This window comes from Empidonax traillii, unplaced genomic scaffold (assembly GCF_003031625.1).
Source record: "Empidonax traillii isolate 1590-97213 ecotype Southwest subspecies unplaced genomic scaffold, ASM303162v1 scaffold312:size2399984, whole genome shotgun sequence".
Lineage (NCBI taxonomy): Eukaryota > Metazoa > Chordata > Aves > Passeriformes > Tyrannidae > Empidonax > Empidonax traillii.
In genome coordinates this window covers 785,912-810,065 of record NW_020955505.1, presented here as the reverse complement: position 1 = coordinate 810,065, position 24,154 = coordinate 785,912, and the positions used below count along the sequence as shown (strand labels likewise).

Genomic DNA, 24,154 nt, shown 5'->3' with positions numbered 1-24,154 from the left:
AAAGAACACTCAAGTATTTCAACCTGTCTTTAAACTTGATCTTAACTTCATGTTAATTATGGATGAATAATTAATGAGAACTTTGCAATTCATCCTCAAAGTGATTTGTATCTTACATAAGTGACCTAAATAACACACAGAGTACTGAAATTGTAGAAAGGAAAATATTACTTTAAAAAGCATGTAACAAGTGTTAAATTAATCACAGAAACACCCTGGTCCATGGAACAGTTTGTACAGTCCTTTGCAGTGACAATGCAAATGCTGAAAAGCCATGACCTTCCTTTTTCATGAAAAGACCTAGCAGAAAATTAACCGCAAGGTTTTGTTTGAAACAAAAGACGCCTTGTGGTAGAAAATGAAATCAGGGCACAAGTCACAAGAAATAGCATTGTATCAAAAACACTGTACAAAGGCAAAGCAACAATTTCTGACAGACTGCAAGTAAATCCAAGATTTTCTTAACTTTTGAGTTTTGCAAGATTCTTAAAGAGATCATACTTATAGCTACAGTTCAGAAGACCATACTGACTGCTTCTCTGCCTGAAGGCTAGGAAACTAAAAATAGACAGATTACTAATACAGAAACTATTAAGCTGTGTATAACTTCTTAGTTAGATTTCCACAAAGTATTTTCTATTCCTGTTTCACAGCCTTAGTATCTGAGAAAAATTACTTTAATCATTACGCATTGTAGTTAAGTATCCAAATGGATAATGCTACTATAAACCACAATGTTATAGCAACATTTGTAAACAGACTGCTGTGTGTTGGCATTACTGTTTTGATTTTACGAGGCATCTATACATACATCTCTCTTAAAAAGCAATTGCTGTTCTGGGCCACTGAAATATGCACAATCTCAAAATCAGTGATTCATAACTGTCATTCACTGTTCCATTCTCATATTATGAAGTACTTGTATCTGGGTACCTCCTATTTGATTAGGGGTCCTCAAAAATTTTGGTAGGTATAATGATTTTTTCCTTTGTTATCTTGATCACTTCCTACTAGAAATTCAGTGGACTGCTTATGGAATTCTGAGAAATATTCCTTGTTTTTTCTCCCTTAGAGTAGTTATTTTTACACAGCAGTCATCATCTTTCTATCCAGCTTGCACTGAACTCACTTTCAGATTTATTGTCTCTCATTTGAAATAATTATTATTGATGACAACAGTTTTTCAGATCCTCCAACTTTCTATGAGTAAGCCAGAACAGAAAAAACTTTCTGAAAGAGGCCTGGGTATCTAACCATGTAGGAATATCTTAATTCGGATTTCTGACATTCATCTGAATCCACAGATCTGAATCCACAAAACACAGTGTGTTCTTCTGTGTCATCAGTTCTCTCACGAGGTGCTGCTGCATGGGGAGACTAATGCTGAGCTTCAAACTTGCTTCCCCTCTGAAGCCAGGCACTCATAAGACACACAGTTCTGTGTCAGTGCTGCAGCATGTACAAATCTTTTCTGGCTCCTGGCCAAGTGACTCCCACATAGCATTAGCAGTAGCGTCACTAAGCCCTCATCTAACCCTCATATGCCCTTTTTTTTAATTCCATCCACAAATAAAAATAGAGTAACCAGGGAAAATTCATATGCATCATATCCACAGTAATGTCTGCAGTGCCATGTTCTCTTCTCAAAAGATAATACAGTAATGCATACTAATCTGCATCTTTTGGCACAAGCCTCACCATACTGTTTTTCCTCTCTTCAGCCCCTTTCTGCCCACCAAACCAGCTCAGCTGTTTTCTTACATTTTCATAGTTAAGACAAGTTGACATGCAGAAAAGTACTTTGTTACAGAACATATGAAGTGCTTTTCTTTGTGCATTCAAAAAGAAGCAATGGTAATTTTGAGGAGGAACACAAAAGGGTTATTAAAACATTAAGAAAACTCCAAACAATGCAACTTAAAAGAGTAGATGCTGCAGTGTTTTATATATGTGAAAATTCTAATAATGTACCAAAGTTATCTGTGTATTCCTTGTAAAACAATGAAATCAGAGAAAACAGGAGAAAAACTTTAAGTTGCCACATCATTTACTTTACTTGCATGACAAACCTTCTCTAAAATTTATCTGTCTTGCCTATCTAGATTGCAAACTAGTCTGGGCAGTGATTTTCTGCAACTTTGCATCTAGAAAAATACAGTATTTCTGTATTAAAGTAACACGAACAGCATTTTACACCTTACAGAGCATGCATTCTTACAGAGCGTGGCATCTGTAAAATATACACGATATAAATTTAATTATCAGTTTAGCTATAGATATAGTTTATAAATATGTATTTAATATACACAACTGGTGCATCTGTTTATAGATAAATAACTGCAGGGAAGATAGCCCTTTTGGAAAAGACCAGACATGGTAGGGAAATAACTGATTTACAACAACAAAAGAGATTAAACTTCTTTCCTTAACTTGTCCAAAGAACAAGTTATACAGATCTTATTTACCTTTTAACCTAAAAAGCTAGATATCTTAATCAGAAAATAACTTGGAAAAATTTCAAAGAAGTGAGAAAGCACAAGAGACAGTTTTATTCTAGAAAATATAAATTAGGCAACACTTGCAAGAAGTATGACGACGTCCAATAAAAATGAAATCCAGTAACACTGGAACCTTGCAAAATTAGGAGTGCTGTATATACAACATTATTCCCTGTTAGCTAAAACCTTCTGTTTTCATATCCCTTAAGTTGCAAACTACTGCAGCTTAAATCTGTCAAAAAAATTAGTATCCCCCCTTTCTGCAATGTAAATCAGCTCAGAGACAGTAATACGATACAAAAGTAAATGGGTTTTTTGTGCACTTATCTAACATTGAGACAATATAAGTGAACATTACATGAGCAATGCCATCACAAAGATTGCAGATGTATCATTTTATTTTACTCAGACACAGTAAAATATTTCAAATATACACCACAGCTCAAATATACACATATTTAAATGACTCAAGTGAACGACTGAGCTGAATTAAAAATATGTTGTACAACAGGAAAAACTAGTAGCAAACTTCCTATAAAGATAACTCTGAAATTTATGATAGAAAGATAAAATACTATTTATTGCTAACATTCCTGACAGTGTTCAAATGCTGACAGGGATGTAATGAAGCCTTTTCATGAATACTTGTCATTTAAAGAATCCAGAAACAATTATAGCAATCATTTCCCAGTTTAGACTCAAGGAGGTAGGTGCTTAATTCCCATTTTATTATTTTGGATTTGGGTACCCAAATTCTATTTAGATTTCTTTAGAAGTAACACCTTCATAGATTTTAAGGCTGAAAAACTTCATTATGGCCATTCAGGCCTGCCACACCTAAAAGACTACAGAAACTCATTTAGCAATTCCTGTATAAGAAGTTTATACATTTCTGTTTGAGGGAAAACAGCTTTTTTTCTTGGAAGCACAACTATCTATAGTATCTCTAAGAAGTCTAAATAAAGCAAATGGTCAATTATGTTTCAACAGCCATGAAAAAAATTCAATGTGTTGAAACTATAAAAGGGGGAAAAAACCTGTAATGTGGGAAAACACCCTACCCCCCAGTAAACTGGATTCTTGCAGTATTACTTGCTTCAGAAAGGTTCTCTCTAAGCTGACAAGATGTGTTCAGGTAAACCCATTCTAAAGTATCTTTTTTTGACTTTTGATAGTCATTAAAAATGCATTGCTTTTTTTACAGCTTAAGCTGAAAGAGAGATATAATTATAATATATATGATTTATTAAAACAGATTTTCTTTGGTTCATTTCATTAATTTAAATAATGAAAACTGTAAATATTAATATTAGGTACAGTTCAGTAAGTATACTTTAAATGAGTTGGAAGAGATCTATCATTTAAGAAGAGGAAAAACTACCTAAAAATAAGTTTATTCAGAAGTGCTTCATCTTAAAAGGGCTGAGGAATTTCAGCCTGGCTCGTGTCAGAACCTTACTGGGATCCAGAGGTAGTTCACCACCAGTTCACTAAAATCAATCCAACTAAATTCAATGAGGATCATGATCTAGTGTTATGTGTTAGGGCATGTATAGATGGGCCCATGATCTTTAAATATATTTGTGCTTTGGTTTCATGAAGGTCTGGTATTCCTGGTTCTCCTTGTAGCTACTACAGCACTTACTAAGAAAGTAAGGGACAAATGTGAGTCTTTGGATTATCATATCTTTTCCCTATTCTCCCACCAAGGCACCAGGTATAGGGATAGAGGGAAATGTTAACTCGAATTAACATTTAACTTCAGCACAGATGAAGCCAAAAGTCTACAAGTTCATTGACAAGTGCTCCAACTGTAATTCTCACCATTCCACATTTGAAGAAGCCTCTCAATTCCTCCTAAGAAAGAAAGGTTGTGCAGAGTCTGAGCAGCTGGGGCTTCCCAGAAGCTGTTCTCAGTGCTGCTGTTTTTGAGCTGTAAAGGGGCTGCAGTTCAGACACTCCAACCTGAAGGAGCTCTGAACCATGTACATGATTGCACTGGCCTGCACTGACAGCTACATCAGACTCCAGCTACATGGTAGAGAGTTTAGGTGTCTAAACCAAGGCTCTAAATTAAATTCTAAATGGCACACACAAAAGTTAGGTATAGCAGTACCTTATAGATACTCCAACTGTTATTTTTATCTCACCTGCCAAAGGCTGAAAATAATACTGCAGCTTTTAACGAGGGCAGCAGTCACCCTAAGTCCTACCTTCCAAAGTACAATAGAAACCACACCAGCATTAATAACAAGATATTCTTCAGTGCATATTCCAGCTCTGTGGTAAGATTTTAGGGTCAACTCGTACCACTGAGATGCATTTTTCCAGTGTTCATGATAATAAACTCCTTTTTTCCTAGATATTCTACAGAGTAACAATGCTTTCCATGTGCTTTTTTAGCATGCAAAACTCTAAAAAGAGAAGCCCACCATTCTAAGTATTAATAAAATGAATTAAAATTATATTAATTTCTCACACCCATTGTATTGAAATATTTCAGTTTCTCTTAATACCTTCCCATCTAACACTTTATTACAAACCAGCAGGTAACAACAGTTGCACATATATTGCCTGAACAAGCCAGTTTGCAGAGTAAGTCTTAAAGTTGCAGTTAAATACAGAAAGTTAATTTTTCTAAATGTTGTAATATCAAGCACACTGATATTCAGGGTAGATGAATCAGGATTATAGCCAGCGTGGGCTAAACATTGTTTTTATTTCAGTAGTTAAGTAGTTATTTTTTCTTTTCAAGATGCGCCATTATCTTAGCTATTCAATAGCAAAGGACTTACTTCAAGTGTCAATTGTGCACTATTTTTCTTTAGTGGGTATGACGTTAAACCTGAATTTCCTTAAAATTTAAAACATTTACTCAGTGTTACACAAAGGAAGAACAGATTTTCATTTTACATTTTATATCTATTTGTACAAGTGTAAATGACTGTGCAGAAGGGTTAAGGCAATTTACACAGAGTTTTTGTTTGTTTTAATCTCAAACTTAAAAACCAGCATTCTGACCACATTTTTTAATACTGAGGTCTTTATCAGTAATGTTTAGACTCATTAAGTCAATGACAAAAGTCTGCTTCCTTTGTGTACGACAACTTCCATGTTTTCTAATCTAGAGAAGCTGTGGCACTACAGCTCTAATTTTCCCAATGTAGAAAACATTTGTGTGCAAAACCCCTGATTTATTATTGACTTAGATGGATTACCAAGCTCTGCTTCCTTCTTTAGCCTTGAACAAAGGCTAAAGTTCGTGCCTTCACTGAGTAGCAGATGTTCATGAAGTTTGACCTACTGGGAGAGGAACGTGAACGTGAACTCTAACTTCAGCATATTTCACAGTTAGACACGTACTTGACAAAGCCACTTCCAAAACACCCCCCAAAAATAAAATGTTATTTCACAGGAGTCTAATACAAAGTGTCTTGTTCACTCTTTATTTACCCAAGATAGAAAAAACCCCGTGCATTTCTGGCCTTCTTATTTTTCTAATTCCTGTTTCAGTAAAATAGAATTTCTAACAGCTCTTCAGGGAACGTATCACTGGTTTGCTTGACAACAAAAAAGAATAGTGCATCGTTACGAGCATTTCAGATTTCCAATAAGCTAGATACAATGAAAGGCTGCTGCAAGATTAGCTCTTGCCATTCAACTCTGAAAAATGGCAACAGTCCCATCAGTGTTGAAGACTAGAGGCAAGTAATTCAATAACAGAATATAATAGTATAATTTTATACCAACATGTCAGATTTAAGCTAAGCTAGAGATAATTAGAAACTGTTATAAGCTTAGCACTTACCATTTAACATCAGAAGATTGTCAGTCCCTGGATGCGGATAACTCAAGCGACCTTAAAAGAAAACAAAAACCAAAGGACACAACAAATGCAGAGGTTTTTGCTATTATGCTAGAAAAGTAATGAAAAAAAATATCACTGCCTAGAATTTAAATCTAAACACTATTTCCAGTTTGCCTAAGGGAAATAAAGAGCTAATATTTAACTCCAAGCACATTAACCAACAATACCCTTGACCCAAGTTAAAGCTGACAAGAACAGACTTCTTAACCTTAATTCTCTGGTCATAAGATCTGCAGTGTGCTTTGGGATCAGCTCCAATAGGATAAAGCCACTTTTTGTTTCACGACACCCAGAAATAGTGCTGACTGCTTTAGTCTTCTCTTTCACAGTGACTGTGAATAACTGTACTATGCACATTCCTTAACAGAGTGGCATTTCTACACTTTAGTGCTTCTCTACTGAATCAATTTAAGAAAAATCATGTTAATAGCAATTAAGGCATTAAAATTTTACTAATTGTTTTATGACTGCATCTTAGTGTATTTTGTATAACCCTTGTATGTAGTATTTTTCAGTAAATCTAGCAAAACTAGAGTACTCCTCTATCTACTGAATCAAAAAATTTAGAATACGATAAATAACATTTCTAGTATTTTAAACTGAATAAATATTACATGAAAACCTTATATCTTGACATCAGAATTTTTCAACAACTGCATTTTACTACATTGGTGGCATGCTATACTTCAGTAATTAAATGAATGATTTAAAATGCACAGCAGAGATGTCTGTTCACTACAAATTCCTTTTTATTAAAGGAGACTTTCTGTTTACAAGAAGTAGCGAACATACCAGTAGTGCACACTGACCTAGAGAGACATTTACAATAGCTGCTGTGTTTGGAAGAAGCATGTTTTAATGTGCAAAAAACTACATTGCCATCTATCTCGCTATTCAAACATGCTTGCTTATAATCTGAAACATATATATAAAAATACTGTGACTTAAACACTTAAGTATTTTGGAGGCAATGAGAATGGTTGTGGAGGCATAAAGAAGAATCCAGTCAGGAAGCACTGGGTGTTTAGAACTCACACAGGTTTCAAAGGTAATATATATGCAGATGGTTTGCAAGAAAAAGAACCCAGAGTGGAAAGAAAAGAAAGAAAACCAAATTAGCAATGTGTATATTAAGGCTGTCTAGCAATTCCTATTGCACACTGTTTTTCCCCTACTGTTGGTAAACCCGTGAGCTTGGCAGCAAAACTAGAAATTTCTTGAAACAGTAGTTCAAAGTCCCCTTTGGGGTTAAATAAAAACCATTTTTTGTTGAAAATTTGTAAATAATAGAATTTAAGTTTTGCTATTCTCCTTTAAAAAACCAAAATGGTAATTTTTTGGTCAAAAATCAATTTGAAAAAATACACACTGTGAACTCTTAAAATTGAAAAATAATTAGACTAAGATGATTATGGAAATTTTGGTCAGCCTCATTATTTACAGGCATTGTGGCAAAAAACCCTTTATACAGCTATGTACTATTTCTCTTCCCAGATTTCATTACTGTAAGAATGGATGGTATCAGAACACTTGAAGATTAGGTACAAACTATTTGCTGTGGAATTTGGAAGTGCAGAGAAAGCACTGAAATGCTAGGGCACGCTCCTGGCAAAGGGCAGATGCATGCCACCCAAAAGTACTCTGCTGTCTTCTTTAACGTCTACAGAATCTTTGAGCAGGCTCAGGCAAGACAGTAAACAAAACTCTTTGTAGGAACCTCTGTTTTCACATTCCTTGTCTTCAAGATGTCCAGTTTTAATATACAAGCCATTTTCTTCTGTCATTCTGTACATTTACAGCTGTATCAAATGTTTCTTGGAACTATAAAAATTCTGCCCTTCTAGCAATGTATGTTGTTAAAATAGGAAAGAAGTGGGAACAAGGCATCCTTAAATTGCAATCTCAGAGCTGCCACTGATTTGCCCAGTCTGGTTTACAACAAGTCACTTTGCTACACTCCTTAGTTCTTTGGTCTGCACAGGCTCATACTCTTTTGTCTAACAGCAAGGATTTCTCAAGATCACTGTCACTGTCATGTTCATATACGGTGCTGTAGAAATACTTGCAACACTAAGAGCTCTTTCTTGCAAATCAGAATGCTGCATCAAAAATAGCAAAAGAAATTGTGAGACATTATCTTAAATCTTCTTTAGTCCGTAGTGACAGTCTCCTGACTGTACACAATAATCTTCTTTTCCTATACAGCAAGAGATACAATATAATTTTTTTTCTTCCATAATTAATACATAAAGGGAGGTCGGATTTAAGGTCTAGCAGGAGAGAGAAGCCACTAATGTCAATACTTGGAGAGGAAAACTATTAAAAATATAGAAAAATCTAGGTTTACAACTCTGGCTTTGCATTCTGTATTCCTTCCTCCCCCCCATCCTTATAGCTTCACAAACAAACTGCATCTGAAACATAGATGCCAAGCTGAAATAACGAAGCACTTCTCTGTAAGCGGCAGGGAGAGAGTGCACCAGGGAGCTGGGCCTACCACTGCAGCATAAAACCCATTCTCGCTGTGAGGGAGATGAATTGCTAACTCAGATAATGAATGACTGGAAGGCTAGAAAGGAAAATGAGTAATTCAGTATTCAGTATCTTTACTGCTGTACTGACACATCTAAGTCGTATTTATGTGGTTATTTCAATGAAATCACACTTTATATTATTGCATTCTGATGAACTTAACATCTGGTCTAGTACTTGAACTTAGAACTTTAAAGACATTTTTAACACAGAATGTTTTCTTACTTTTGCAAAGTACAATTACTGCTGTTTGGTAAGTTGATTTAGGTTCTTATCCCTCAGATTAATCTGCTGAAGCAAAACGCAGTGTTTTCTAGCGTCCATCTGAATTTCAAGATGTAGATAAATCAGAACACTTCACGCATGCCACTGTGTTCAAGGTCAGTTTTATACAGAGCTCAATCATGCTATTTTTTAACAGATTATTCTAGTTAAATGGACATTTACTATATTAAATATCACTTAAAATATCAGTACATGAAATACAGAAGATGGAAGCACCATCTTACAACAATTTGCTTTACTTCTATCACATGCATCTTTCTAGCTGGCTATTTTCATTGTATATTTTTTTGTTGCATTGAAAAAAAGATACCATTTTAAGAACAAGGCACAAATCCTATCTAATCCCATTGTACTTCAATGTCAATAATCTACAATCATAAAAACCATTCAATGATATTCCAGAAGTTTCAGAGGTCTCCACTTGCTTTAAAAAAGTTTTAATAATGAAGACAATTTGCTAGTTTAAAATTAACTATGAATTAGAGAATATCTAATATTTAAAGAATTATTCAACTTATTCCATTTCTGAGAAATGAAAAGTAATCAATTCACTATCTATCTAGAGAATCTGTATACAGCATCCAAAATTTGTAATGTGCTATCTAAAACAAATAGAATGTCTAATATTACTATTCTGTACCATAAAGATCATCACGTTACTAAAATTTTCTTTATGCAAACCTCAACTTGCAACTTCATCATGTTACTGCTAATTAGTAATTCTCATATATCATGTCTGAATTCAAAGTAGTATTGGTAAGGAGAAGAAGATAAGTTTAACATTCCTCTGCAACTAGAGTTCTATTAAATTTAGTACCCACTTCCTTATCTAAATGTAATTAATGTTAACAGAACTGCCTGGTGTGTATTTCTCACAATGCATTCTTCTGTAAGGACAGGACAAAATAAGATGCTTGCAAATAAATTTTGGTGGGCCAGTTTATCCACTAAATCCAATTAAAAGTCTTGCTAATCCAAACCATGAGGAAAGAGTAACAAACTTAGTTTTAGCTACATTTCTGTAATCTCATTTTACTAATACAGGCAATGGAAATTTAAATTTTTGTAAACTTCTCAGCATACAGATGTAGTTGCGCTTACTCAATGTCCATTTTAAGGCAAATTCACATATTTTAGAAATGCATATTTTCTACTCCTATTTACCTAAATTGCTGGAGGAATCCCCTATATATTAAAATAACTGGGACAGATTTAAGTAGGATGACTGCATTGAACATTGCTGACTCACAGATTCATAAGTGCCATGTCTACTCCCTTCCTTTTTTTAAAAAAAAAGTCTTAACTGATTGTATGCAGAGACTGGGAATCACAAATTCCTTTCCTGATTTCCTTTTTTTCTTTCTAGAGATCCCCTGACTAGAAGAGAGAAAGCTTCCAAATGAAGCTTTTCCCAGTAACAGTGAACGGCTGAGGATCACAGCAGTTTCAGAGAGCACAGTTTTTGGAATCAGCGTAGTTAAGACAACAGCACAAAGCCGTGTTTGGACAACACCTAGTTACAGAAAGTCTAGCTGCTACATTTTCCAATGACTGTGTATGAATTATGCAAGTCATAATGAGGTCAAATGGCTTGTCTTTGATAGTCCATCTATTTAGACAATTCAGTCTGTCACTCTTAAATATATCCTTTTATAAGTAAAGGTTTCTATGGCAGAAAGAGAAAACAATCTCTATGTACAATTTCAAAGCCTTTTAAATGACTAAGAATGAGTTTTTTCCTCCATGTTTTTTTTTTATCCTCAGAAACCCTTTTCCGAGCACTGTTTGAATTAGCCTAGGAATAAACTGCACAGCTTTAAACCTTAGAGCTCCATAAGGTAAAATATAAAACAAATGTCTTTGAAAACAATGGTTTCCATATGCAAAAAAAGAGAATGCCCTCTACTGTGTTGCTGAGTCACCAATGCTTTTTTTTTTTTTTTTACTTCAGTGAGCACGCACCAGCAGGTTGCTTTTGTAAGAAAGATGTCTAACAGCTGAAAAACTCAACTAAAAACAAGTTTAAAGGGAAAATAAACACAGGAAAGCGCGAGACAGACTTCTAAGTGCAGCAAATTATTTTTTTCCTCACAGATATGCGAAAGAATACCGCTCTACTTTATCAACAGCTATACAAAACATACGTTTGTGTAACTCTGCTAAAACTTTTTTTTGCCCTTCATGAAGAAACAAAAAAAAAATTCAACAAAAATAATATTCCTTCTTGGTACTCCTGCTAGTATAGCTATGGCTAATTTAAATTCAGTATTATCTTACATCTAGCTTGCAGAAATGTAAGAATCACAGAATACTCTGAACTGGAAGGGACCCACAAGGATCAACTCCCAATTCATAAGTGAACGGTCCATACAGGACTGAAGCCACAACCTTGGCGTACTTAGCACCATGCTCTGACCAACTGAACTAATCCCAGGGTCAGTCGGTCAAGACACAGAAATTAACTGTAAATTAAGTACAGTATGGATACTCTTGCATTCCAAATGACAAGCCTTTAAATTACACTGAAAATAGTCTTTACTAGAAAGATGTTTAAAACAGTAAGTAAAAAATTCCACTAAATCAACTGTTAGATATTGCATACAAAATATAGCCACCATCTGTTTTAGCCCAAATGCATTGACTTTCTTGACATCAAGATGCACTGATATTTGGGGGAGGAGAAGGGGGAAAAATGCAAGTGCACAAGTGGTATGTCTGAAGAGTTATACTAGCAATATTGTATTTCAGGCTATCAGTACTCAAAATTGTTTTAAGGACTATTAGAAGAATAAAAAGGGTATTTAAGAACAACACTATAAAAATGAATTAACTTCAGTTTATATTCCATTGGAATGGAATGGATGGGATAATCATAAGCATTACTTAAGGTCTTGTTATAGAAATGGGTTTCAAGAAAGCTGCATGGGAAAGATTAGTTTTAATATGATCAGTATTTCTGCTGCAATGATTAGTTAAGGCAAACATCTACTCCCTATTACCCTACCTTGAAAATATCTTACTGAAAGTGAAAAATTACTTTTCTTTTGATCATGTCTGTTGTAGTGACTAAACTTTGTCTAAGTGAAGCCAAAACTATGCATCTATAATTTTTTGGCAGGCATAAACTTAGTTTTCAGTGAATCATATTTGAGATAAAGTTTTTTCAAGTTCATGAAAGCAAAAGGGATGAAATTTGACTTCCTTCTAAAATAGATCTTGACATGCAAAACTGTAGCTAGTACACAGGGTGTCTGTTCTGCATTGTGCAAAATCTGAGACAAGATGCTTAGTCATACTCCAGATATTGTAAGCAGCTAAATCTGAAACACGTGCTTAAAATTCCAGGGACTTTCACTTTACTTCTGTGATCAGATATAAAAGATGCATTATTTTACACATTTGCTTTGATTTACTTGAAAACTTCTCATAAAAATATTCTCTACTTACAAAATACTCTCCAGTGACAACAAAGTATGTTATATATTAATAAAAACAACAAATAAATAATAATATTCTTAATCCCGTGCATTATGGAAGCAAATATGCTGGGTTCTTCAGTAAATGTTAGATTTTCTGTGGTGAAAAGAAAAACCACAGAGACTGATACAACCAAATTAGTGTTTTATGGTTGACAGAAAAAAAAAAAAGTTAAAAATTGCTCAGAAATTACAGAAATGCACACTAATGGTGACTAAACAGAGGGTGGAGAAGAACTAAAAGGCTGTTCTAGCATGAGATCGCTTCTTCCCATTTTCAGTCCATAAGGAATATTTCTCATGCCTTACTGTTAATAACATAGCTGTTTCAGCTGAAATTACTTCCACAGAGAAAAAATATCATATTCAATCAATTTAAATAACAGCACACAATTACTCTATTTAAATTCAGTTGGCGTGTGCATTGTTCTCTGGCACTCAAACAGAAAAATGGGTTTCCTTTGAATTCATCACTATCTATGGCTTCCATCTGTTCTAGCTGAAACATAAAACTTAGTAGAATTTTCACTGCAAGAGGATGATGGTGAAACTGGTAAAAAAACCAAACCTCTTAACTGTAGACTGACATCATATACTCATGTCCCTAGAAAGCACAGACGGAAACTACAGCTTCTCAAAGTGCCTGTGTATGAACCAAATTCTCTTTAAAATCTTAAAGCTTTGTCTTATCTTACTCTCTACAGAAAATTATTTTTGGAATTACATAATTTTCATCCATTGTATCATAATGAAATATGAAGAGACGAATAAAAATAGAAGCTGTTTTTTTTTCTGTGCTCACTGTGCCTCTGAAAGCCCTTCAGCATTATAAAGCCAAAATGAAAACAGCAAGATGGGAGGGGAACAGAGTCACTATTTCCATGTCATGTCAGCAGGCACAGAAAGAAGAAATAACAGACTGGTTTTCAGGACTGCGAGAGGTGCCAATGACAGTTCACTGTGATAGAAGATCTGCATTCTTTAACTTTATTCCTAACAGCAGCTTTCAGACAACCAAAGAAATATAAGTCACCACCTGAGTGTGGCAAATAGAAGCAACAATGCTTTGGAACAGGAATAGTACACGTAGCCACCTCATCTTCGATGAGATACACATGCTTTTAGTTCAGAGCAATTACCACCGGGTCAGCTGTTCAGCTGTTTTAAATCCTTTGTGATAATAATGTTTTGCAAACATGTAGAACAGACAGAAACTGAATTTAATAATGGACTTAAATGACAAATTTGCTAAAACTGCAATTAATTCTCTGTAGGCAGTAAAAAACAGGACATCAGATTTCAGCTTCCACTTTAGGTTTGAGGAAAATTACCTGCCCAGGTAAATGCTACATACTTACAGATGCTTTGTAGAGATTTTCAGCTTGGGAAAAAACCCTAAACTTTTGGCTTTATAAATATTTAGATACTATTACATGCTATCTGAATGCTACAGGTCTTAAAATTGATTACACAGATCTTAATAGAACCATGAGCAGATTCTGGCAAGGTGTCCTTCAAATTAGTGAACCTTATGTACTAATGCAATATACATCAAGTCTAGAAGCCTCTAGTGAACAGAGAACGGATGGGAAATGCAAAAACCAAACAAATAATTTTTGATTGTTTTATTTTTTCAATTGCTTCAATATGGACATTTAATTTCTACAAAGCAAGACTGAAGTCCTGGATAATTCTGAAGTTAGACTGTGTTAAGTCTAATTAGAACACCACAAATGAAGTAACGTTTGATCAGGCCCGACATTCAACAGTAAACACCACCTGAGAAAGTGGGGAAAAACAGAATTCACCAGAGTGAGTAAATGTACAGGGAACATAGGAGTTAAAACTGAAGCCCACATATGCTAGCTGCTTGCTTACTGCTGTGGTCAAGTGACTTAACAGAGCCCAAAGCAATAGGAAGGACCAGCATTCTAAAGCCAAGTGTATTGTTAAGAGTTCAGATTGTATGCATTATACTCCAGAAGCTTTGGAAAAAAATATTTGAAAGGACAAAACCTGATTTTATCAATGGACCTAATTTTCTTTCCAGATTCCACTGCAGAGAAATGGAAAATTAACTGGCTAACACTGGTAGTGGTTTGATTCCCCTCCCATGCTTTTTTGGCTACCTCTAACAGAATAGTGTGTCTTCACAAACTGAGGTAGAATTTTCTACAGTAATCAAGAAAATTTCAAATAAAACAGACTAGAAATTTCTTGGGGAAAGGAGGGAAGGAAGGAGTGGGAAAGGAGAAAAAGCTATAAGAACACTAAAATTTGTTTTAAATAACTGTAAACCAATGTTTTCATTAAAATACAGCATAAGATTGGCTTTTCATGTGTGAGAAAATAATTAATTTGCTATTTTAATATGAATACATTCTAAATTAGTAATCAATATTAATTCAAATATGCAGAATGGATGACCCTTTTTTCCTTATTTAGCATAATAACATACCTTTAAGTGGATCATGCTCTGCTCTCATAATGTCGATAAGGGAGTTTTCCAAAGAGTGCATATTGAGACTGTCATACATTCTATTTCGATCCTAAAAAAAAACCAACACAAAAACAACCAACAAAATCATTAGTATTGGAATACAAATTCTATAGTTTTTAACAAGAAACTTGAAAGGAAAACAAAGGTTCCTTCCAAAGGCTCAGACCCCCTGGATATGGACAGTGACACCAAGTAAGATCTGATATTATTAACAGTGAGTTTAACAGCATCCAAGTATAAAACTAGAGATGCAGCATGAAGACCTCTGCTGCGTGTGCACTCTGACAGCCTGTGACTGCCTGTTTCCTTCCAACTGCTTGGATCAGTTCTAGCGATGCACAGCAGAGTTATGCATTAGGCTGATTAATGAAGGAGACTAATGTCATTAAGAGCTCCATTTCATTTCATGCACATGTTAAATAGTGAGTAAGGTAGGGAACTTCAGGACAAGAAGGACAGTCACCTCTCATAAAAGAAAGCACTTTCCTGGTGCTTGGTTAAGTGCCTGGCATGGGCCCACAGCCCCTGCTGAGACTGCACTTCAGGGTGATTTAGCACTTTGCATACAAAGACTTGAGTTACAAATGGTCAGCACTAAAGGGTTAAAAGATGGAAAATTAAAACTAAACTACGAAAAAGAAATATTACAAAGTCTACTAACATATATTCAGTCTTATAGGGGACAATTTTCTTTGCACATAAAGTTACCATACTGTTTTACAAATATTTTCACTGCAGGTAATAAAATTTACTGTAATGAACCATAAATGTTTTCCACCATTTTGTTTACCTATGACATATTCTCCCATATTTTCCAATAAGCAGAAACAGAAGAAAGATGACTAAGTCTTTTAGTCTTTCTAAGATATCTTCAGAAACTGAAAATACTTTGTGTAAAACCATAATCTCTTCTACTTGCAAAGCTTCTAGCTAGATTGTATGTACTAAAGACCTTAAGGACTATAATCATGCCTTAGTTTTACTCTTGTCTTCTGTCTGCACCACAGTAATTCCACAGAGTAGTATGAATTACACCACACACATCCCATGACTGTTAAAACTCCCTAAAGATGCACCCATCCACTTAGTATGTATATAATGGATACAGAAGGTATCTGATCCACATTCACTGACTTTCCATGACAGTTCAGCAGAACATAAACTAATTTCCAACTATGTTCTCAGAAAGCAGGTTTTCTTCACACTGGAGGAGTAAAAACGCAAGCTCTGAAACAGAGGTCTTCTATAAGTCAGAAACTGATCAGTTTTGCAAGACAAGCCATGATGAAATTTAGATTTTACTTTCATCTTTCTTAGAGAGTTCAATGCTGGCATGAAGAGGGAGAAGCCTTTTTTCCCATCTCTCTCTCCCTCAAACAACTATAAAGAGTAATGGCTTCCTACTGGGTAAGCAATCTGTTACATTCATTTGATCAGATCCTTATTTTCTTTCTGGAAGCCCTTAGACAATTTTAACAATAAATTTAAAAAGTAGCTTTCTGTTGTCTCCTGCCACATCCCAGATCAAATGCCAGTGACGCTTTGTTAGGTGATCTTCAAATTGTTTTGAATGTCAACCAGTCACCCAGCACAATTTTAGTTCATGACAGCCCCTACTTTGGGACTGGTTGGCTTTCATTCAGTTCTCTAGCTGTCCTGAGAAGCATTAGAATGAAACTGAAGTGACTAATCTGCTTCCATGCCCTTACACGTTTGTTTCTCGATAATGAAAAGAACCTGCTTATCACTGCAAACCTGCTTTCTATAGAAGGTGTGAGCAGTGGCAGAGTTGGATCTCTTCCCTACTGTCCCCTAACATTCAACAGGTATCTCATCAGGATTTTCAACCAAGTCTTACATTTACCTTAAGGCAGTACTTGGTAGGTAGTATGTGCTCTTGCAAAACACAATGCTGAGTAAACAGAATACATGCTTTGCTGCCTCTGTACCTGAGACGTGGAAAGAACTAGTACTGATAAAAACTGGACTGAGCTGTATGTGAGACATTTCGTCTTTGTTACAGGCTCACTACAAATTTTTTTTTTTTTTAGTAATTGTTACACACATATATGTTGAGATAACATATGACCATCTGGAAAACGTATGAGATAACGTATGATTATCAGTATTACAGACTTAAAAATGCTCTGGAGAGCAGAAGTATGTAAGAAAAAGTTCCACCATGGTTAGTTCCTAAAACTGGCCCACTTGGTCCTAGATCTCACAGAGGAATGGAAAAATAAAACATAGAACATGTGTTTGCAATTAATTTGTAAACTGCTCCACTGGGTGACACAGTGAAATGAGTCTCTATTTTGCAAGTTCTGTCTATCTCAAGTGAAAGGTCTTGCGCTGCTAGAAGCAGAGAAATAACAAACTTTTCCCATCCTCCTTATACCTTAGAAAGTTCATGTCTACAAAGCTAAAAAAAAAAAAAGAGGTCTGTTTCCTTGAATTGTATTGCATATTTTCTGGCACTGGAAACATACAATAGGTAGGCACCTCACACTATATAAATGTCGGGAATACACTAAAGCAGGATTTAAGTACAGGAATTGCATTCTGCTATCCCACTACTCACATATCACACTATTCACTTTTGAGTTTTGGTAATATCTTGGCAATCAGTGCTTCAAAATTTGCATCTCTATATCAATTCAGACTACATGCTATAAATCAAAATTATCTGAAATTTAACTATCTCAAAAGCAGTAAGTCATTCTCTGGGTACAAGGGTCATTTTAAATCTTTGTGCAACTAGGCTTTATAATCCTAAAACTGCTTTGAGCTCTCCAAATATGTACATCATACTTTAAAGAGAACAGTTATCATCTATGCAAATATGGAACTTTCATTTCAAAGCAGAACTTAAAAGTATTTCAGTAATGTAGGTCACACATCAGCAAATATTTTCTAGAAAGCTCTGTTGAAAGGGGATGATTCTTCTCCAGCATGCTCTACTACATCAGAAAACTTCCATTATGATTTTGGTCAATTCTTGGGACCAGCACAAAAAGTACCACCTCTGAACATGATTGTTCTACATAGTTCTCAATGCATGTGGAAACAGTCCCAAGAATTAAGACTACCTTTAATGCCATTATTTCAACACAGCTGATAAGTAGTTATCTTCTAAAACAATCTGGGACTATCTTTAAAACAACATGGAAATACTTCTAATTCTTGGGACTTTTTCCTTGTTGTTTCAAAAGTAGCTCCAGGTTGTTTCAGAAGATAACTGATTCTCAGCCGTGTTGAAATAATGAAACTAAAGAGAACCAGTGGTACAAATGCATCGATATACGAGTGTGTATGTTAATACATGCTTTCTATAATCCTGACTCCAAAAGCACCTCTTGTGAAGGCTGAATTCCTGTAAAATATTTTGCACTTCCCTCAGCTCTAGGTCGTCAGTTCTGAGCTAAGAAGCAAGTGACTCTTGCTGTGAGATACAGAAGGTCTGTATCTTAGTGGAATGTCACAACATAATGTCAGCTTTTTTTCCCCCCAGAGCTCACAGCTAACTTCCCCCAAGCACTAAAAATACTCAGACTAGCTTTTTACTTCCTCTTAACTGTATAAGCATTTAAATCCCACTTGAGCCACCTTTCCAATACCAGAATCACAACTGCGTTTATACACAGCAGAATTGAAAATGTGGGTTTGGTGTAACTGCCTAGAGATCCAGAGCTATGTGGCTAAGTGACAAGTTGTCAGCTCCACTTAAGACTGTGTAAGAAAATTTACAGAAAAGTGATAAGTATTTTCTGTATTTTTACGAATTTAAACAATATAGGAGAAGTACAAAGTATCCTTCCCACAGAGGAGTGTTAGAAGGACGTTTTGACAATGTCATGTCAAACACAGCTAGTGAGTGCACATTTCAGAAGACCCCAAGCCATGCATCTGATGCAGGGATGGGAAGAGGGCAGCTTTCTCTGAAGAACAAGTTTCAATGCTAAACTGCTGTACAAATTAATTTTCTTGGCAGACTATTTAGGACTTCTAAATATACCCATGCAATTTATGCCAAGATTATCCTCTTTGAGCATTTGCAGAAAACTCAATGCAGTCACATCTCAAAGCTTATATACTATCATTATACATAAAGTAAATGCAATAACAGAAGCTATTTTGATGGACCGTTTTGCTACTCTTTAATTATAAGCATTAAAAATAGATGCTTATAGTTAATAAGTTTGACAACTTTTAATTTTGGACACATGTTTTAAACTACTGTTCTGTAGAACTAGTTCAAGTAAAGAATTAGACTTCTAACACAGGTATTAAAATAAGTAAGTGGCAGTATCTTTTGAGATATGACCATTTAGCTGTCCCTTCATATTCTACAGAATTATAGCATGAAATGGGGGCTGAAGACAAAAGTCATAAAGCTTGTAGTCAGGTTCAAATATGGTCTTAGTCAGCTGTGAAAAAGACTCTGTAGCTTTGACCTTGATGAATTAACTGAGTTTGTTGGAAGGTAAATTAAAGAAAAATGAAATTAGAACTGACTCCTGAATAAAAATGTGTTCTAAGACTAGACAGCAACAACTGATTTTGTAATAGAGTATCCAGACTTTAAAAAGTACTTCAATATAGTATTCAGTATTAACCTTCCCAGTAATAACCTAACAATTAAGTACATTACATATTCTAAACTACCCGCTAACATCTGAACCTCAAGTCATTCTCATTTTAGTGAGGACATACTATCTCCTTGTTGAAACCATAACTAGAGTAAATGAGAAACTTAATATGAAAACCTATGACAATTACAATGTTAGCTCTATAAAAAAAGCAAGAAGGAAGGCTTAAAGTAGACACAAGAAATTGTTTGGTTACTTTTCACGGTGTCATTAGTGGTAAAGCTGAACTAAAGACGTCTGGTAGACATCTCTGAACAGTCAACCTGACAACAAAGTGTTTTGAAGTTAAAATGACACAATCAGATATGTAAACTCACTACACTGAGCCTAAAATGCACCAAGAACAGGACCTGTGGCAAAGACACACCTACTTCCCAACTACATAAGCATTTAAAAACAAACAAAAAAAATTTTAACAGCATGTACTGGATCCCTACTGGAGTACTTCAGCTCAAGAACATAAATATGCATAAACTGGAAAACAACCACACACATCATGGAGATGATTAAAGACTGGGCAATCTTGACTTACAGGGAGAATCTAGAACATTTGAGTATTGATATTTTCAATGAAGTAACTAAAGGGAGAATTAGACATTTGAACGGGAAGTTGTTGTTCAAGTTTTGGGTTCCTCACACCCCAACCCCGGCACCGAGAAATATCTATACTGCCTTCAGTACTTAAGTGCAAATACATCAGCACATATGGTAGATGTACTTTTGGATAGATCTTAGGTGAGAATGTATTCATTTTACCTCAGAAGAACCATGCTTTGGCAGAATGAGATGAGATACTCTACTCAGCGTACACATCATTGCTATGCTTCCACACTATTAAATAGTTTGCTGAATTTTCCTAATTCTGATTTTGTACTGCCTTAATAGAATGAGCTGCATAACTGAAGCAAATTTAAATAGTAGGAAAAAAGTCTTAGCTCATATGAAGTCATAAAAATGTTTGTATAGTAAGCCTCACAAACTTCCCACTAATTAATGCCTTTGAATCATTAATCTCTGCAGCTCCTAATACTATTTATTCAAAGGTTGTGATCCTGAAGTTAAAAGCAGGGCAGCAGACTGCTTTCCCCAGTAAGAGATATTTCCTGTATGGTCCTCAAACACAGATATCTGGGTTTGTGTTATTTAATCAGTTCCAGATAATCAATCTACTGCATTAAAAATCCTGAAACTGTTCTGTGGCAGCACTGCCTTAGTAAAAATAAAGTGGTAAAGCCTGGCTTATCAATTACTGTTTGGACAATTACACTAGTCTGAAGACTAAGAGAATTTAACAGCTGCACTCCCAATGCCTTCAAGTTTAAGGTCAGCTGCCAAACACTCAGCACTTCTGAAGAAACAGGCCACACATTTAGGAGTCTAAACATGGCATTAAAAATCCAACTTTAACAACCTGCTCTTCACCTAATATTCACTGGCATTTGTATCATCTAGATTAGCCATTTAAACTGTTAAGCTTTATTAAATTGTACTAAAACTGTCATATTGAAAATCTGAAATTCTCTGAATGGAAGTGATTGTAAGGCAGAAGCAACATGACAGCAGCTTAAATTAAATATCTAAAATTAACTTCTGTTGTGACATACAGTCTTATTTCAAGTGATTTGCTATCTCTGAAAACTTGAGCGTGTTTCAAAAATAAATAGCAAAAGAAAAATATGCATTTGTGCAAGATGCTACCTTACCACACAAATCCCCAGCTGGAGAGCTAAATTCCAACATAAAATAATAAAGCTCAGCTTTTAGGACCATGAACATTACACATACTGTTTGTTTCAACAAACAGGAAGGACAAATCAAGGTGAAAAACACCCAGACACGCAGTGTATTTCCGTAATTCAAAAGAGACACAGAAACTAAATTCATATTCATTGAATGCAGTGTTTTTACTAGAATGAAAATAGTTGAACACTGCAGTGTATTATTAAACTGTTTTAACAGGTTCTAGTAAGCTCATTTGCAAGACAGTAAGAAAAACTAAGCTTGTAATCAAAATAGGGTTAGCAGACACTGCAATTCTAAAAAAAAAAAAAAATTTAAAACCAGTTAATTATTGTTCTCATCCAAGGAATGTAAATCAAGAAAAACGGATATACAAAACACTGATTTCTGTGCTTGCATTCTGATCTCATAAATGCCTGAAGCATGTTTTTTAGGGAAAAGCAACAGCATCAGGTGTTAGAAAAATATATTTTTAGTTTTGTACCCTATATTTTATTTTGTACTTCAGGTCAGGGAATAAGAGGGAACATTCATATTATCTGACTTCTTGAAATGCAATATAAGTGCCTAAACTGGAATCCCAAGGGCTGTGTAAGGTCAGTGGTGCCAGGTATGTTCTTCTAGAGAATTAGATTATCTAAATAAGGAACCTAGATTCTCTCTAAGGAGAGAGAAATAGGCTCCTCGATTAAATGCTTAAGTTGTATGGTGTCAGTACCTGACAAGATTTTTGACTATTCCTTTAATGATTCTGGTACAAGGCAACAACCCCTTCCCTTTGTGAAGTACCTATAACGGTGTAAGCAGTACGGAGCTTAAAACTTGTAGATGTAATTTTGTCTGTGAAAGAACTTTATTTGATGCATATCTTAAAAACCTGAGGAAGGCAAAAATAGCTTCTTATGGTGAGTCCTATAAGAAAAAGATGGCTATAGGTTTAAGTTGCTCACATTTAAATCAGCATTGCCATGCTGTTTAATCACTTTTACTGAAAAACCATAAAAACCCTGTTGAACTTTTCAAAAATCCCAAGAGATGTCTTCATAATTTCTGTAAGCAAAAGCAATTTTGCTGCAACTGATGTGGCCATTGTGAGTTCAACTTCACATGGGACATATTTCAGTTTAAACTAGGAAGAACAGAAAATATGTTTTCAACCCTGTAAGTAATACACATAATTATTTACTCAGTTATCAGTAAAGACATTGATTGTCACTGGTATGTTAGTTTAATATCAAGAAACATTTTCATCAGAACTGATGTCAGTTCTATACTAGGGACCACCATCAATGCAAAGACCAAAGAATAAAGAAGTTTGATGGAAGGACAGAGCTTCAAATTTGCATACAATTTCTCCGTGGCTTATCTTGTTTGCATGAGATATATGTTCTTGAGAAAACGGATGAGCAGCTGACACTGCTGAAGGCTATTTGGACTTGGAAAAAATATAAAGCATTTAAAAAAAATGGTATCTGAATGTTAATGATCTACACAAAGTTAGTCACTGAGGGCACTGGCTTTTCTAAGCTGTTTTTATTTGCTAAGTTTGAGCTAGCTAAAATTCAGAGGAAAGGTGCCACACAAAACGATTCTGCAGTTAAAACAAAGAAAAAAGTACTCTGCAAAGGTGTGAGTGATGCAGTGTGTGTATTCAACATGCAGGCTAAGATGTATTGGAAGCTTGGAAGAAATAGGTAACTTCTACACATAAAAAACTTTTGTGTTAGGCTTTGCAGACAGCACAAAAGTTAATTAGTACTATTTTTCAGTATCTTCTGAAATTGCTACTGTATCTTTAAGAATCTTCAATCTAAATACCACAACCTTTTATGGAAGGAGACAAGCACAGTACGAATTAGCAAGATGGGTGTTTGACAGCACTGCAATTGCCAACACAAGTCTTGATGAAAAGAAGCACGAGCTCCAAGCTCTACTTAACTTTTTCATTATGACTTCCAAAATGTAACAGTCATCACAAGGAATTAATCATATAACAATAGTGTACTAACTGAAAAATAAGAACACGATTTCAGTGTAGTAAAACAATTTATGGAAACATCTAGTGTTTCCACAATAGCAGTAGATAACACTGCAACCCTTCAAAGAGGATTATTTTTACTGTGTTCTTCAACTATGACTTTATACGTGTCTGGGAGATTTAAGCATAAACAAATCTACGACATAAATGTAGCCAAATAGGCATATTTAATTGGTGGCTCTGGTGCTCACAGGTATGAACAACAACTAAGTGTCCAAAGTGTCACTTTGACACTGTTCCTTAAAAAAAATCCCCTAACCCCTAAACAGAAACAATAATGTATTTTAAAGTTAAACTGCAAGGATTTCTTTCCTACCCCACTACATAAAAGTTATAGAGATTATAGTCTGAACACACAAGACACTTGTTTAGACATAAAATGAGTTAATCTGTAGGAAACAACCACTTGTAGAAGCTTCTGAAAGTTCAAGTAATGGCCATATGGACTTCAAGGTCTATGAATGAGCAAATATATTCACAACTTGTGCTTAGCTGCACATGAATTCCAATGTATATGTCACTGCATCTTAAACACATGATGGCATTAATATTTTCAAATCTGTTCCTT

At 35.0% G+C, this 24,154-nt stretch overlaps 1 protein-coding gene across 3 annotated transcripts in view; it reads right to left on the bottom strand.

Moving 5' to 3' along the window:
* The window catches only part of CPEB2 (cytoplasmic polyadenylation element binding protein 2), a 53,683-nt gene that overhangs the window by 24,847 nt on the left and 4,682 nt on the right, over positions 1-24,154 (bottom strand). For all 3 annotated transcript variants that reach the window (XM_027891199.1, XM_027891198.1, XM_027891200.1), the window contains exons 3-4: positions 15,118-15,208; positions 6,307-6,357 (exon numbers count right to left, since the gene is read on the bottom strand). In XM_027891199.1, coding sequence (XP_027747000.1) covers positions 6,307-6,357; positions 15,118-15,208 — 142 coding nt within the window. The remainder of the gene's footprint in view (positions 1-6,306; positions 6,358-15,117; positions 15,209-24,154) is intronic.